The sequence below is a fragment of the Fulmarus glacialis genome, unplaced genomic scaffold (assembly GCF_000690835.1).
Source record: "Fulmarus glacialis isolate BGI_N327 unplaced genomic scaffold, ASM69083v1 scaffold1197, whole genome shotgun sequence".
NCBI classification, from domain to species: Eukaryota; Metazoa; Chordata; class Aves; order Procellariiformes; family Procellariidae; genus Fulmarus; species Fulmarus glacialis.
The window spans coordinates 1-16,746 of NW_009224858.1; the positions used below are offsets into that span (position 1 = coordinate 1).

At 38.9% G+C, this 16,746-nt stretch overlaps 1 protein-coding gene across 1 annotated transcript in view; it reads left to right on the forward strand.

The window, feature by feature from the left end:
- Positions 1 to 152: 152 nt before the first annotated feature.
- PITRM1 (pitrilysin metallopeptidase 1) overlaps positions 153 to 16,746 on the forward strand; it is a gene marked incomplete at its 5' end in the record, with an annotated part of 26,895 nt that continues 10,301 nt past the window's right edge. Inside the window, 15 exons of the mRNA XM_009582266.1 lie at positions 153 to 239; positions 1,050 to 1,156; positions 2,117 to 2,268; positions 2,709 to 2,823; positions 2,923 to 3,019; positions 3,430 to 3,590; positions 4,870 to 4,996; positions 5,479 to 5,567; positions 6,135 to 6,263; positions 8,022 to 8,135; positions 8,572 to 8,668; positions 11,602 to 11,736; positions 13,709 to 13,847; positions 14,950 to 15,066; positions 16,243 to 16,375. Of these exons, the coding sequence (XP_009580561.1) occupies positions 153 to 239; positions 1,050 to 1,156; positions 2,117 to 2,268; positions 2,709 to 2,823; positions 2,923 to 3,019; positions 3,430 to 3,590; positions 4,870 to 4,996; positions 5,479 to 5,567; positions 6,135 to 6,263; positions 8,022 to 8,135; positions 8,572 to 8,668; positions 11,602 to 11,736; positions 13,709 to 13,847; positions 14,950 to 15,066; positions 16,243 to 16,375 (1,799 nt within the window). The remainder of the gene's footprint in view (positions 240 to 1,049; positions 1,157 to 2,116; positions 2,269 to 2,708; positions 2,824 to 2,922; positions 3,020 to 3,429; positions 3,591 to 4,869; positions 4,997 to 5,478; positions 5,568 to 6,134; positions 6,264 to 8,021; positions 8,136 to 8,571; positions 8,669 to 11,601; positions 11,737 to 13,708; positions 13,848 to 14,949; positions 15,067 to 16,242; positions 16,376 to 16,746) is intronic.

Consider the following 16,746-nt stretch of genomic DNA (forward strand, 5'->3'; position numbering starts at 1 on the left):
GGAGGCCTGCGCGACCCGGGGCTGGGCGGCTGCGTGCTCCTCGTCCCCCGCCGCCTCCGTCCCCTAGCGCGGGGGTCAGGGACGGTGTCTCGTCCGCTGTTGTGGCACCGCTGGTGGGAGCGTGTTTGTTTTAAGGGGAAGTGTTATTTCAGGTCTTTGAATCAGAAGTCGTGACCGCTAATGAAAGAGCGCTGCAGTACAGGGTGGGCGAGCAAATCCACGGGTTCACTGTAAAGCAGGTAAGCATCGCCCTTCGCTTATATATATATGTAAGCTTCCACTGTATATAGATAAATTTTCTCTTGGTTGGAAAGCGCCTAAGTGAGGCCAGAAGTCTACACACTAAATATTTGCATAGGTGCTTTGGGTGGCCAGTTAAAAAATGATAGTTACTTGTAGTTATCCCTCTGCAACCAAATTCTTTAGGTAACATTAACACACGTTCCTATAGAGAGCTAACTCTTCGAGAGTAAATAACGCACCCGGGAGTTTGTGTGTCTGCTACAGATGTTGAGCGTTCGGTGTGGTCTTCTAAAAGTCCTGACAGATAACTGAACTTCACTGTGTGCTGTTTTATGGAAGACATTCAAGTAATATTTTATCTCCTCATCTGCTTTTAATACCTTTGTTAAGAACCCGCAATGGAAATAACGTGTGAAATTTCTTTTTTACTTTTTTAAAGAAAAAAACAGAAGCAGAGAGTAAAGGTAATTTGCAAAAAGCGATTGCTGGTGACAGAGCTAGTGGTAGTACTGGGTTCCTTGATTTTTCTTTTGCTGTCCTAACCACTGGCATTTGAATATATGCCTTTTCTTTGTATTTCTGATGGAATTGTTCTGGTCATAATATCTATACCAGAAGAATATAGTTCTTTGGGTTTGCGTACTTCTTTTTTTTTCCCCACAAACCATAGGAACAAAGAATTTATTTAATACTGTATATGGCAGTATTATATACAGGATCAACAAACTGATCATTGCTATATCATCCATGATTTATTTGACCTAGTGGCAGTCACACTGTAATATAGATGTTTTCTTCCAATGCAGGTGACAGCTGTTCCTGAGCTGTTCCTGACTGCAGTGAAGCTTAGTCATGACAGTACGGGAGCCAGGTATTTACATGTGGCTCGGGAGGACTCCAATAATCTGTTCAGGTAAAACATTAATATATGTATAGAATGTTTCATCTCGGCATCACCTTGTGGTTTGTAAATTGTAATCCAGCTTCATAACTGGATTTTTGTGTGATAACAAAGAGAATAGTACTTCCTTTGTGGGACTTCCTTAGAGTTTTTCAGGTTGGAACAGATGTCATGAGGTCTGTTGTTCAGTCTGCTGCTCAAAACAGGGTCAGCACTTAATTCAGGTGTGGTTTCTCAGAGATTTGTCCAGGTGGGCCTTGCAAACTTCCAAAGACAGAGATTGTGCAACCTCTCTGGGCAACCTGTTCCCAATGTTTGACTGCCCATATGGTGGGGTGTTTTTTTCTTTAATATCAAGTTGGAACCTCTTTTGCTTCAATTTATGAACATTGTCTCTTGTCCTTCCATCATGCATATCTATACAAAGAACCTGTCTTCATCATAACCTCCTTGTAGGTATTGGAAGGCAGCTATTGAGTCCCCTGTTGCCTTTCCGTCTCCAGGCTAAATGAGCCCAATTTCCTCAGCCTCTTTTTGCAGGGCATGGCTCCAGCCATGTTTACGGCTCTCCACTGAACTACTTCAAATTTATTATCATCTCTTCTGTATTGGTGAGCCAAAAACTGGACTTTCCGATAAACTGCCTTATAGTTGCCAGATGTAAACCAGTTCTTTTTTCCATAACCTTCCATGAAGTTTTCTTTTGAGCCTTTTGGGTAAAAAAGAAATGTGTTTAGTTGTGTGCTGAAAACTTATGTACCACCTCCAGAAGTAGAAGTGCAGAGGTTGTATACCTTCTAGAAGAGGTGGCTGAGCTCTCAACTCAAGAGTCTTTCTTAAGAACTCAATAACACTGCACCCTGCTGTATGCTGTGTTAGTCACTAGGCAGTGATAAGTCTCAGCTGCAGATAGGAGGTGGGTGGACTTCTCACCACAAATAAGTGCATTCCTCTCTGTGCTCTCTCTTGTAGTATACAATTCCGAACTACTCCAATGGACAACACCGGGGTCCCGCATATCCTTGAGCACACTGTGTTATGTGGTTCTCAAAAGTATCCTTGCAGAGATCCGTTCTTTAAAATGTTAAATAGATCGCTGTCCACTTTCATGAATGCATTCACAGGTAAGCCCAAAGTAAATAATACCACTTAAAATGCATGAGGTTTTATCGCAGTAGAGCTGTCTGTCGGCTCTCCTTAATTTCCCTTTGGAGAGCCATTATTATTAAGTGTGAATGTTGTGAGTGAGAGATTAAAAAACTAACAAGGCAAGGCAACAAAATAGATCTTGTTCAGTTGGCAGTTACAAAGTCCCAATAGAGCTGGATCTTTATAGTATACAACAATGCATTTAATTATTTATATATATGGCAAAAGCAAAGTTTTCACGGTAAAATAATTGCAGTGTTAAACTTCTGTGTATTCCTTAGGAAAAATACATATCATTTAGTAAGTTTCTTCTCTTCCAGTTAGTTATATAAAGGAGAGATTAAAAATAAATGAGGACAAAATGCATCTCAAGACTTTCTAAAATTCTGATCTCTTTACGTTTATTTATACGCAGCTAGTGATTACACACTCTATCCATTTTCAACACAAAATCCCAAGGATTTTCAAAATCTCCTGTCAGTGTACTTGGATGCAGCTTTCTTTCCATGTTTGCGGCAACTAGATTTCTGGTAAGATGTGGACAGCTTGAGATGTACACAAACTTTAAATTAAAAAAACAAAACCAAAACCCTCAAACTCCCAACACTTCCTGTTACTAATTTTTTCAGGCAAGAAGGCTGGAGGTTAGAACATGAGAACCCAACTGATCCTCAGACACCTCTGGTCTTCAAAGGAGTTGTTTTTAATGAAATGAAAGGGGCATTTGTAAGTTTTTTGTGAATTTTTGTTTTAAGATCTTATATGTGGTGATGTAGCTTAAGCTGCAGGTTGTCAATGGCATTATTGCACCAGAGATTTCCATTCCTCCTTTGTGAAATATAAGTCCTCAGTAAAGTCAACAGTCTGTTACATGGTTATTCTTAAAGTTAGCCTGTTGAAAGTTTGTTTACATATAAAAGAGCACCTTGTTAATGGATTTTATTGTAGAATTTTCTTTTAAATTGGCATGCTAACGTAGCTAGTTTTATCCAAGTGATGGGACTACAGAACAAAATGCTTCTGTGAGGAGGAGCTCTTGTGTAAGTTAGAGCTCTGAAGTCTTACTTATTGAGCACCTTTTATTTTTAAAATGTGTTTTGATGACTTTTACTGAAATGTAGTGTTTTCGTCTTAAGACAGATAATGAGAGGATATTTGCACAGCACTTGCAGAATAAAATCCTTCCTGATCACACTTACGGTGTAGTGTCTGGTGGAGATCCATTATGTATTCCTGATCTTACATGGGAGCAGCTTAAACAGTTCCATGCCACACATTATCATCCAAGCAATTCCAGGTATCTGAAATTTGTGACTAACTTACTAGGTACATAGTGTGTTAGCACTGTGTTCGTATTTTTGTGAGGGAAAACCGGCAATACAGTATTTCCATTCACATGGCCAGCAGCTTAGATAACCTATGTCCTCCAGCAGCTAGGACAGCATTGAAGCAAGGAAACTTGTTCTAGGGAGAGAAGTGAAGGGTGAATTGGAAGCAGGGGTTACTGAAAAAGAGATGGCTGATTTTCTAGAGTACATTTGCCTGCTTGATTATGAGGATTTGTTTTGGATATTTTTGTTACAGATATTTCATCTTGAACTCAAATGGCTCGGAGGGAAGTGGAACATACTAATAAGTATTTGGCGGTAATGTTAGGGAGTTTTGATACAAGTAGCGCAGATGAGTCCAGGGGTTCCTATCCTCCCTGAAGTCAACCCAGATTAAAAGTTATAAAAAGAAGTTACAAATGAAAGGCTGTTCATTTGCTCTTGAATCACACGTTACTGTATCAGGTTCTAAATAATGGATATTCATTTGAGTCAGATACTAATTCTGTTGGTACTAATAAGGTGTTTAAGCTAAAAGTCCGTTTGAAAGTGATATGGAGGGAAATCTATGGTATTGTCGTTTCTTCTGTACCAGTTTTGTGGTCCATGTGTTAGTCTGATTAATTCACTTATGGAACATAAGCTTGTGTTATGGTAGTGAATTTACCATCCTTTCTTCTCATCATCCCAAGTATTCTGCTGTACCTGTGTTTAGATTTAATTGGGGAATAACATTTACCTGAGACATACCTTGTGCTCATATTTAATCCAGTGGAAGTCAGCAGTGTTTCTTGTAGGTATGGGAGTGTGCTTGGTAGACTGACCCACAGAACCCAGCCATGTTTTATAGATCAGTTGAGACATGGATCATTGTATTTTATGCATTATGTGTGAAGACCATAAGAATTTTGTCTTCTGAAACTTTAGAGCACTGGGATTCTGGCTTCAATTACTAATATTTTTTCTTGGAACATTGTATATTGCTGCAACTAAACGAGTTCTGTTTTTTTTGTGGCCTCAAGCATAAAACAGAAGCTGAAAAATGTGGAATTTTACCAGGACATCTGAGAGTTTTATGTATGTGGCAAACTAGTGGGTCTTTACCGAGGGGCCTTACAAAGCATGTTCCATTCTAGATGTGACTGAATGACTGAAAAACAGATGAAATTCAGAATATAATAAAAGCTGTTACTGTAAATTTCATGTAAAAACCTGATGCTTAATCCCAATCTTTCATATGAAATGCAGATTTTTCACTTATGGTAATTTTCCACTGGAGCAACATTTGAAACAAATACATGAGGAAGCATTGATAAAATTTGAAAGAATCGAATCAAATACTGACATCCCGAAACAGGAACTCTGGGAAAAGCCTGTGAGTAAAAAAAAAAAAAGTGCACATCCAATCTTGGAATTGTGGAAGCTGAACATTTTAGCCCAGCCTGCTGGAGTTACTTTGTTTGTTTATAAGTGTGTTTGTGTGTAAATGAGCTGAAGTATTTTTATTTTTGGTTAAAGCGAGGGAAAAACTACATTTACTTTTGAGTTTCAGTAATGTAATGATTGCGTGCAGTTGTTTATTTTTCTTATTTCCAGTTTTCAAGTCCCTCAGCATTTGGAGCATTGAAGTCTTATTAATGGAAAGCGTTTAGAGCTACTTATACAAATACTGATACTTAAGTGTCAGGAAATATGCCATCTAATGGTACCTAAACTTCCAAACATTGGTGTCAAAAATAACTTTTTCCATTCTCCCACCTCCTTCCCTCCCTGGCTTGTCCAGAAGCTTAAGCACTTCTTTGAAACCCAGCTCAGAGAGTTAATTATGGCCAGATTTTCTTGCATTATACTTTACAGAGAGAACACAGTGTAACGTGTGGCTTAGACTCATTTGCTGCCGATCCTTCCAAGCAGACAACTGTCAGCATCAGCTACTTGTTGACAGAGTAAGTGTATCAAAATGCAATTCTGAATCAAAGACTCATTTTAGAACTTTAAGCAAGATGCAGGCATATTTCATGTCCCCCAATCCCTTTTCATAAATGTCATCTTTAAGTTAAATAATGCCATGGGAAAGCTAGACAAATCCTCCTTTAGTAAATGAAAGTTTAATTACTAAGCAGAATTTTTCCTGTCTTTTTCGTTAGCAGATAGACATAAGGAAAATCAGCCGTTATCTTACAGAACTGTTCAGTGGATTAGACTTTTGGGAATGCTGACTTCCTGTATTTCAATTTCCTGCCATGTGCAAGCTTTTCTCTATGACCCCACTACTAACTTCATCTACCCTTGCAGCCTGATTTAACTTGCGTCACTGCTAGTTATAATAAGTGAATGACGCAGAACTCTCTCAGTTCCCTAAGGTTTGATTTAGTGTTCATAACTGGCAATTATTTCTCCCTTGCTCCCTCTACATTGTTTTTAGGAGTAATTCTTCTGAAATGAACTGAGTGATGCTGGGTATCTCATATGCGTAGCTTGATGGTTTTTAAGAACTACTAATTTTTCTTCAGTATTACAGATACTTTTGAAACATTCACACTAAGCCTGTTGTCTTCACTGTTGGTTGATGGGCCGAATTCTCCTTTTTACAAAACCTTAATTGAGTCTGGTGTTGGTACAGATTTTTCTCCTGATGTTGGGTAAGTGTTGCAGTTTACATTTCATCACTATAAGCAATATTAGAAAAGTTACAAACCACTATTAAGTTGGGAGAAGTCATCTCTCATACAGGCAATTTACACCAGAATAATTTTATTTTAATATTTCTACCAATTAATTATAAAGCATTCTCACGTGTAATTTTTGGCTTGTCAAAATAATTCGATAGAAGCTATGTTAGTTTAAACAAAGTTGTACTGTTTAAAGCTTATGAGCAAGAAAACTGGGTAGATAAAAACATGGTATACCTTCAGTGCCCTAATTTACTTGGGGTTTTCATCTTGGCTATTTAGTATTACCCAGAAGAGTTTGCTAGCTCTTCTCTGTACTGTGTTACCTTTGCTTTTTTGCTTTAATTCTGTGATTTAGTAGTAGGTAGGTTTGGCACAAATGTGCTTTTGTGCAGTTGGCTGCCATTAACTTGCCATCACCTTAGTACTAAAGTGTATTTCTGCCAACACTTGCTTATTCAAACTAGCTCTTGCAGCTGGTCTGAGCTCGCTCTGCACTGCAGACTGAGGGTGGGTGGATTGTCTTCACCTAACTATAGGCTCAGCTGCTCATCGTAGTTAGCCTTTATTGTCAGCAGAAAGAAAGAAGCACTGATTTTTAGACTTGAGGATGACAAAAATCATGCCTTCGTCTCTACTGGCTGTCTCAGATGTTTGAGTGGGAAACCTTAATACACTCGTCTATGATTTTAATGCCTTAGGGTACTCTGCCTGGCTTGAACTGTCTCTACGTGAAGTCATGGGTTTCCTGCGAGTCCTGTGTCATGCATGCCAGTGCGATGCAGGCATCTTAATATCACAGGACGTGGCAGTAGAAATCCATCTTTAGACACTGAAGTAGTGATTCAGTTGTTGTATGTTTTGTCTGCTGAGCCTTTTCCAGGTTGACTATATTAATATGGTGTTGAACCATACAGTGAGTTGGCTTTAATTTGCCTTAGTGACTGTGCTGATGAATCAGTCTAGAAGAATAAGTTTGAGTCCAGAGATCAGTATTCCAGAATTCAGCATCTGAGTCTGTCACTGAATCCCTTCTGTGTTTTTTAGACATGAATTAGTGGATGTTTAGAGTTGATGAACATCTATTGCTTTTTGTTTGTTGGCTTTGGTTCAAACTGCTAGGTGTTCCATATTTCTGCAAGTGTCAATTTGTTTCTTTAAAGATGACTTCTTATGGTTAACCCTGCCTGACAGCTTGAACGAAATTATCTTAACTTTTTTTTTAAGTACTATTGAAAATAATTGCCACAAGCACGGAATACTTCATCTTCACTGCTTACTTTACAAATACTGCTTTAAAAGTACAAATTTAAAAGTACCACTCACTTGCTTAAGTTGAATGTGTGTGTTTGGCATTACAGGTAGCTAAAATTTTCACCTTAAAAAAGAGACTTCTTTACCTGAAAGTACTTTTCAGATGAATGGGAGAGATGAAAAGAAAAGACCAGCTTTTCTTCTGTTTTTCTTTCTGTTTTTCTTTTTCTATGTATTATATGCGGTATGTTTTCTTAACAGTGCGCTACTACTACTGAAATTGAACAAAAAAATGCTTTTAAGTTCCATTTCTTGCCTCTTTGGTAATTATTTTTCTTTCTATCTAGCTTTTAAAATCCTCTGTGTGTGTGTATGTGGAAATTACAGGTGTTTTTCCCCTTCTTCTGCCTTTGCTGTCAGGTTTAATGCTTAAGTTCTAGTACTTGTCACTGAGCTGAATATGTTTTATTCTAGGTTTAATGGCTCAACAAGAGAAGCTTATTTCAGTGTGGGTCTACAGGGTATTGCTGAAAGAGACATTGATACTGTGAAACAGATAATTGCTAGAACAGTTGATGAAGTTATTGCGTAAGTAATGCTAAATTTTTAAGAATACTGTTAGTTCTTTCATACAGTCTTTTACAATTAGATGATAATATAATAATATATAGGCATATAATAATACAGGCATATATATGTAATAACATGCCTTAAAAATTTAGTTACATTAAAAAAAATGCACTAAAGAAGCAGTAATATTGTTCGATACTCTTAAAACTTGTATCTACTAACTTCCTCTATTGTAGCATATTCATCAACGTAACCTTCAGGATTTTAATGATATTAGTGCAGTTTCACTAAATAAGACAGCATGATAAGATTATTTCGTATCAATTTTAATTCAGTGTGGAAGACATTATGTTGTAATGCTTCCTTTATCGATGTTATAATTAATTTTCATAACTTCACTTAAAGTGATTAGTGTTAATGGATATGATTTTCTTCTCATCACCCCTTCCCAAAGGAAAGGATTTGAGAAAGATAGGATTGAAGCTCTACTTCACAAAATCGAAATTCAGCTGAAGCATCAGTCTACAAGTTTTGGACTTGCCCTGACATCTGTAAGTCTGTATGTGTGCCCGTGTGTGGTGTTTTTTTAGGAATAGATAAGAAATCTACTGTCTATGTCTACAAAATATGGGGTCGTTTTTTAGGCTCTTGATAATGTAAAACTTTTCACTGAAGGGCTTTTCCTTTGTCATCTCATGTACATCTTTCTTCCTTCTTTTCAGTAGCCTTCAAACTATCGCTGGACTCCACACTGTATGGCTTAATGAGCCTGTTGTCTTTGCCTGAATAGTAGCTTTGATTGCAGTAGCAAGTGCACTTGCTATCCAGTTTTTCTTCTACCAGTATCCCCAAGCCCTTCTCTGCAGGGCTGCTCTCAAACCATTCATCACCCAGCTTGTACTGGTTACTGGTCATTGCCCCAGCCCAAGTGCAGGACCAACAGGCACTTTGCCTTGTTGAACTTCATGAGGTTCTCATGGGCCCACTCCTCAAGCCTTCCCTGTGGAAGGCATCCCTTCCCTCTACCGTATCAGCTGTACCACTCACTTTGGTATCATCTGCAAACTTGTTGAGGGTGCACTCAATCCCACTGTCTATGTCATTAATAAAGGTATTGAAAAGTATCGGTCCCAATATGGACCCCTGAGGAACAGACACCACTTGTTACTGATCTCTGTTTGGATGTTGAGCCGTTGACTGCAACTCTTTGGATGCAGCCATCCAGCCAATTCATTGTCCGTCCATCCATCAAACTCATATCTTTCGAATTTAGTGACAAGGATGTTGTGTGAGACTGTATCAAAGGTCTCACAGAAGTCAAGATCGATGACATCAGTTTCTCTTTCCTTACCCACCAATGCAGCCACTCCATTGTAGAAGGACACCAGATTAGTCTTCACAATTTGCCTTTTGTGAAGCCGTGTTGGCTATTACAGATGACAGCCTGTGTAATTTTAAATGTCATGTGGTAAGGATTCTCAAACTTCCATGCTGTATTCCAGTGCTGTGCTAGCTTTACAATTAGAAGGACTTTCCTCTGTGTGATGTATTTATTTAAAACACAGTACAATAGGTGAACCACTGGCTGAAGGGTGGGGTTCAAAGAGTTTTAGTAAATGGGGTAACATCTGGCTGGTGGCTAGTCATTGTTGTCTACAGCTCCCTCATGATGTGGAGTGGAACAGGAGGTGGTGGTCTCTTCCCTCCGGTGTCCAGTAATAGGTCATGAGGAAATGGCTTGAAGCTGCATCAGGGAAGTACAGATGGGATATTAGGAAAAAGTTCTTCACGGAAAGGGTGGTCAAACACTGGAACAAGCTCCCCAAATGTACTGGTTTTGGCTAGGATAGAGTTAATTTTCTTCCTAGTAGCTAGTATGGGGCTCTGTTTTGGATTTGTGCTGGAAACAGTGTTGATAACACAGGGATGGTTTCGTTACTGCTGAGCAGGGCTTACACAGAGTCAAGGCCTTTTCTGCTCCTCGCCCCACCCCACCAGCGAGTAGGCTGGGGGTGCACAAGAGGTTGGGAGGAGACATGGCTGGGACAGCTGACCCCAGCTGACCAAATGCTCATATGACGTCATGCTCAGCATATAAAGCTGGGGAAAGAAGAAGGAAGGGGGGGACGTTCGGAGTGATGGCATTTGTCTTCCCAAGTAACCGTTACGTGTGATGGAGCCCTGCTTTCCTGGAGATGGCTGAACACCTGCGTGCCGATGGGAAGTAGTGAATGAATTCCTTGTTTTGCTTTGCTTGCGCGCAGCTTTTGCTTTACCTGTTAAACTGTCTTATCTCAACCCACGGGTTTTCTCACTTTTACCCTTCTGATTCTCTCCCTCCATCCTGCTGTGGGATTGAGTGAGCGGCTGTGTGGGGCTGAGCTGCCAGCCAGGGTTAAACCACAACACCAAGGAAGTGGTCATGGCCCCAAGCCTGTCAGTGTTCAAGAAGCGTTTGGACAACGCTCGTAGATATATGGTTAAACTTTTAGGTTGCTTACTGAAAACCAGTACTGAGTTGTTGTAGTGACCCATTGGAAGCCTCAAATAAAGAGTGACTACTTCTATTTCAAGAGAATTAACTCCAGCATATTGTAAAAGAATACTATTCTTTTAAACACGTTAGGGAATTTCCACAGAACAGATAATAATAGATATTACTGAAAAAGTCTGGATGGCTTGCGATACCTGCTTGTAATTAAAGAGGTGAGAAAAATGTGGTTTTGACAGTTCTGATACATTTGTTTTCTATACGCTTTTAAGGGCTTTTTTTTTTTTTTCCAAATATCTTGCCATTTTTTTCTTTTCTTTTGTTTTGTTTTTTCTCCACTCACACAGAGTAGAAATGGAGAAGGTTTTGATATCTTGCCCTGTGGTGTATTTGAAGAACTTTCAATAGCGACTCAAGCAAATTTAGTCTCAAACTAGACAATAAAACTAGAATAAAAATCCTTCCAAAAGAAATATCCTGGGGATATTTCTGGTTTCCTATTTTCTTTCTCCAGAGTCCCATCTACATTACGTGTTTGAGTTACCTTATTATAAATCATTTTGTCTGACTGATACAATAAATGGTAGACTGTAAAATTTATGTACTACTTTGTCTCTACCGCCTGTTCCTTTTTTCCTTTTTTCTTGGGCTGAAAAATGAATTTATTTTAAATGGGAGTGAGGAAGGAATATTACAATTTCCAGAATACAGATATACACACCTGTGCAAAAAAAAAAAAAGAAGAAAAAAAGGTGGTTTGGTATGATAAAATTAGAGAGAATGGAGAGAACAGGGGACAGATGATGATGGAATAGTCCTTTAATCTGAACAAAGATTTCAGCTTTTTCTTTTCCGTTCCAAATATATTAGAACTACTCATTATATGTCTGCTATTCAAATAAAAATGATAAGGTGGTTATGGAACATGGATGCTGTCAGTTATAGAAATGCAGATGGATTGTCCTGCTAACCCAATCATTCTTTCCCATTCAGTATATAGCCTCCTGCTGGAATCAAGATGGGGATCCAGTGGAGCTCCTGAAGATTGCAGATAAAGTCTCTCGGTTCAGGCAGTGCCTTAAAGAAAATCCCACATTTCTTCAGGAAAAAGTTAAAACATATTTTAAGGTAGGAAAATGTATGGAAAAATATCTACAGAATTAATTTTTAAATCACAATTTTGTATTTCAAATTAAACTGAAGGCTAATTTTTTTATAACCATACTGCCTATTTTTAGGCGTAGGTAAACAGCAGCCCTTTTGAATGAAGCATGTTAATTTTAAATGGTTGAAGTGAAAACTTTTCAAAATGGGGAAAATTGTCTGGTTGGACATTTGGAAACACACACTCTAGAACATTGATAAAATGCTAAGGTTTTACTGAACATGCCTGACATACTATAGAAGGGCACATGGGTGTTTCCTAATGAGAAGCTCAGATGTGAACAGAGAATTATAGACCTAGTTACGTGTTCCTTAGTATTGGCGTAGCAAGATGTATCTCTCCTTCCTTGAAAAGACTTCTATTATAAGTAAGATTGTTCTGGTGCTCCTCGAGTTCACTGAACTGCTGTCTGAATTTTGCTGTCCATGCTAATTGCTTTCTGCTCTTTTTCTTGTTTTCCTCTCCATATGTTCTATTGGAGTTCTTGAAGAATTAAAAACAGTAAAGGCATTATAACATTGAATAGTTCTGAAGCCCTGAAGCTAATGCCAGAAAGAAAAAAAATAGTGATAGCAGTGCAAAAGTATTTTTTGGGATTTGGTGGGGTTTTTGGTGTTTGTTTTGTTGGTGGGTTTTTGATTTTGTTTGTTTTTTTTTTTCTTCCCCCCTGTCAAATTGTTCAAGTTGTTTTGAAGGGCGGATCTATTACAGTTAACTGCCAACCTGATTTAATACTGCCAACCAGTAAATGCTGGTTCTCATATACTCAAAGGCAACTGGAGACAGTGGCATCAATTGAAATCTATTTTCCTAAAGGCATTATTAGTGTCTGCAAGTAGTAGGGAGCTGTGAAGGTTTTAGCTTTTGTAGGGAAGAAATACAGGTGCAGTATTTTTGAGAATGTCCTTTGCTATGCAGTTCTGCTGAGGGGGCTAAGGCAAAAACATGACTCATCAGGAAGTAATGAGGATAGTTGGATGTTTTTGTATCAGAAGAATATGCACTGTTGTACATTGTGCCTGGAGATTAATAAAGCAGGGAAGGCTAGGAGCAAGGGAGAGAATGCTGTTCATTCTGTCCATTTTACTATGCCTGGATAATTTTGCATTTCTCTCTTCAACTCTCTGGTCAATCAGGTTTCTGTAGTTTTCCCACGTAAGCATGGGGAATAAACTCATAAAACAGAATCCGATTACATTGTCCCAAATTATTGGCAGTGTCTGTCAGTGACAGATGTTGCTGTTTGACTCCTACTTTGAAATGGTCAGTTTTTTAGGTCACTGTCTTTTGAATAGCCTCTCAGTATTATATAAAATGGAAGCTGCTTGAGTAATTTTGTTATTAAAATTCCACAGTCTGGTATAAACAAAGAGAAATTCAACAGCAGTTGTGACACTTGCAATAATGCATAGAGTTCTCTGGCAGCAGGACTGATGTAAAGCATTTCTGAGCAGGATAAGGCATGCACATTTTACATCATATGGGATCTCTGTGCTCTCAAGCTTGGGCAGGTTGAAAGAGGTGTTTAATGAAACCCTCTTGCATTTAACCAGATTCCCTGTCTTGGAACACTCTCCAGATAAAACGTGTGGCATGCTGCTATATAGCATTATGTACAGTTGTTTAACCTTGATTTAATTAAACTAATGAGTACTGTGTGCTGTTAAGGCATTGTGACTCTGTACTAAAATTTCACAGAAGGTTGTTCATACTTGTTCTTGTGGTAAGCTGCCTCTCTTCCCCACCCTTGTAGCAAACTGTTTTGTATGAAGTGAAGAGTTTAAATTGCCTGTTTATGATACTTTCGATAATGTGCAAGCCAAATGATGCACAGACTGTTTTTATCTTCTGCTGATGAAGCAATAATCTGAGGCAAAATGGGAGGCAATTGCCCTGAAAATTAATAATGCTTTGTTTTGGGATATATTTCCACAGGATAATCCACATAGATTGACTCTGTCAATGAGTCCAGAGGAAGACTACCATGATAAACAAGCAAAAATGGAAGCAGAAAAGCTGGAAAAAAAGGTCAATGCTCTTTCTCAAGAAGAAAAAACCCAAATCTTTGAAAAAGGTTAACATGCTTTTTCATATTTTTATATCAGTAACTGCTTAAAAACACAGCCAGTTCTTTAGGTGGTGTTCTGTAGAATATCTTAAATTTTCAGGCACTTTCCAGCATTTGTTCTGAAAGGGATGATTTTTTTGTTGGAAGTTTGTGTATGTGTGTTATGGGGCTATGCAGTATAGTGCTTACACTACGATGTATGATTGGTATATCCTGTTAGTTTTAACACTCAAAAATAGAATGATCGATGTCTCCAGTAGGGCAGAAGAAAGGAAATTGTTTTAAAATACTGATCTGCTTATTCTTTCCTGTGTTAACCTGCACTAAGTACAAGATGAATTCCACCATTTACCTTAAAGCTGTTTATTTTTGAGCATATGAGGTCTGCTCCATGCTCCTATAAAACTTATATTTTGTAGTTTTATTTCTTATCTTTTCTACTTAAAAAGCCAACTACAAAAAAAAATGTTGTGTTTAACTTATTCTGGACAATAACTTAAACTTGGAAACCCCGGGCAATTATCTAAATTTGTGGAAACAGTGGTCTAGTCACAGAAATCCTCCAAAAAAGTGACGTTAATCTTCTGAAGCTTTGGTACTAGGCAGGGGATAGGGGAGCAGAAAATCAGATGAAGAGATAAATTGGAGAGTACTTAGAAGTGACCAGCTAGAGTCTGAAAGAGGCTGAAATGTGAAATTAAACACAACAATGTAGCTGCATCAGCGTACTGACATAGCACTTGAGGAAGAACTGGGGGGAATGGGTTAGAAAGAAGCTTCTTACCTGCAAGGTTTGGGTTGCCTGGGCTGGCGTTCACAGAGCTCGGTGACTGGACAGGCTGGCAGATGCCACTTCATCAGGGTTTAAATGTTACTGTAAACAGGATGTGAAGGGGGGATTGGAAAGAGAATTTACAAAGGTACAGTGTTCTGTTTGCTGTTGTGACACGATAATCTGCAGAATTTGTTTCAGTAAAATATTTGAAAGAACTGTTGATAGAAAATGCTAAACTTCAAACTCTTGTGTTTTTTCTGATCTGTGTCACCTCAGTAGTTTTAACAGCACTTTCTCTAAAAGCTGAAAATGGTATTCTGCTCTCCTTACTAGGTTTGGAATTAATTGCTCTTCAAAGCAAACCTCAGGATACCTCTTGTCTCCCAGCTCTAAAAGTGTCCGACATTGAGCCCAAAATCCCATTCACTGTGCTGGAGACAACACTTGCAGGTTGGTGTAACCACTATTTCGTCCTCAAAAGAGCAACACTATTGGATTGTTACCTAGCTGCTTGCCCAGCTGTTGCTCTGATTTGCTCTTTACAAAGCATATGTAGTCTCTATTTGTTGTCCATGTTACGGTCCTTTACCTCTAGTCCACCACCTACCATCTCTGTGGTAGACAGTTTGCAGTGGATCTGCAGACGCTTCTCGCCATCGCCTCTGAGGGGCAATGCAGGGCTGTTCTCGGCTCGAACCAGCCACCCGTCCTTCCCAGGGGTCTGGCAGTAGCGCTCCTGATGCCAGCTCCCTGCTGCCTGCTTACTCACTGCCTGCCCTGCCCTGCAGTCAGAGGACTCTCTAGGTGGCACGCTCTTGAGCAATCTCGCCACTTGCCAAAGACTTACCCAGGGTGCAGCACTCCTGGCAGCTTGTGCAGAGAGACATCCTTACTTTCCTTACTTGCTTTCCTGTCCTACCTAGTTTTTACGGAATATGATGTACAGGAGCTATAGAAAGAAAAAAAATTATCATCCTTCATAACTTCAGTGCAAGTTTCTCCTGACTTTGCCAGTGGCTACCCCATGGATTGATAGGAGACAAGAAATTGTAGTTCTCAGTTTTGTTACAGTTCTATCAAGTCTTGCAGGTAATACTGCTCTGTAGTATTTTTCTAACAGACACTTTCCTGCAAAAATTACCAGCAAGTGTCAAGTACTGTGTAATTTTGATACTCAAATGACCTGGTTTTGTGAAAATTGTAATGTGTATATTCTGATGCCCTAGATTAGAAGAGAACATACAGTGTGGGAACCCGCTTTCCTCAACTTTTGAGGTGATGAAGGCAAAAAATAAGGGAGAAAAACTTCTTGAGTTGTTCAGAAAAAAATTACCATTCCTTTATTTGAATATTGCCTCTAAAATGTGGCCTCTGTCAACAGAATTCTCTCACCAAATTGTCCAGGTATCTATTACCTTACCATAGACAGAAACAATAAAAATCCTTCAGTCTAGCATTCAGTGCAATGTGCAAGGTGCACAAGAAGTGGCTCTGAAGTGCCAACAGAAAATAACTGTTAATATGAAGTTCTTGTAGGAAGTTGTTTTGCTTTTATGTGTTTATAGTAGGTAGCTGTTGGTTGTTCTTTGCTTTTGTTTTGTTTTTGTTTTTTTTTTTTATCCCTAGCTGATGAAATTCCTGTCCAGTACTGTGCTCAGCCAACCAATGGGGTGGTTTATTTCAGAGCTGTTTCCAGCTTGAACACTCTCCCTGAGGAGCTCAAACCATATGTGCCACTCTTCTGCAATGTCATTACAAAGTGAGAGGTTTACTTTCTTAGAAACTAAAGCAATAAGATGTAATACAGGTTACTGAAATAATGTTGGTTTTAATAACTTCAGCAACTGTTTATATTATAGAAGGGAAATGCTGATAAGTTGGTGTCCTGCAGAAACAGTGGTCTTCCCTCTTCCCCCCAGAGTTGCCAACTCCTTTCCCCTTCTGCATCAGTCTCTGCACTGCCTTGTTCCCCAGCATCAACACAGGCATTCCCCTAGCAGATTGGAAAATTGGTATAAATGAAAAATAGCCTAGCAGAAATTGACGTTTTCACTTGGATAGATTTTTGGTTTAACTTCACCATGTGGTTACAGGAACACTGACCGCATCGTAGGGGAAAGAGAGGCACAG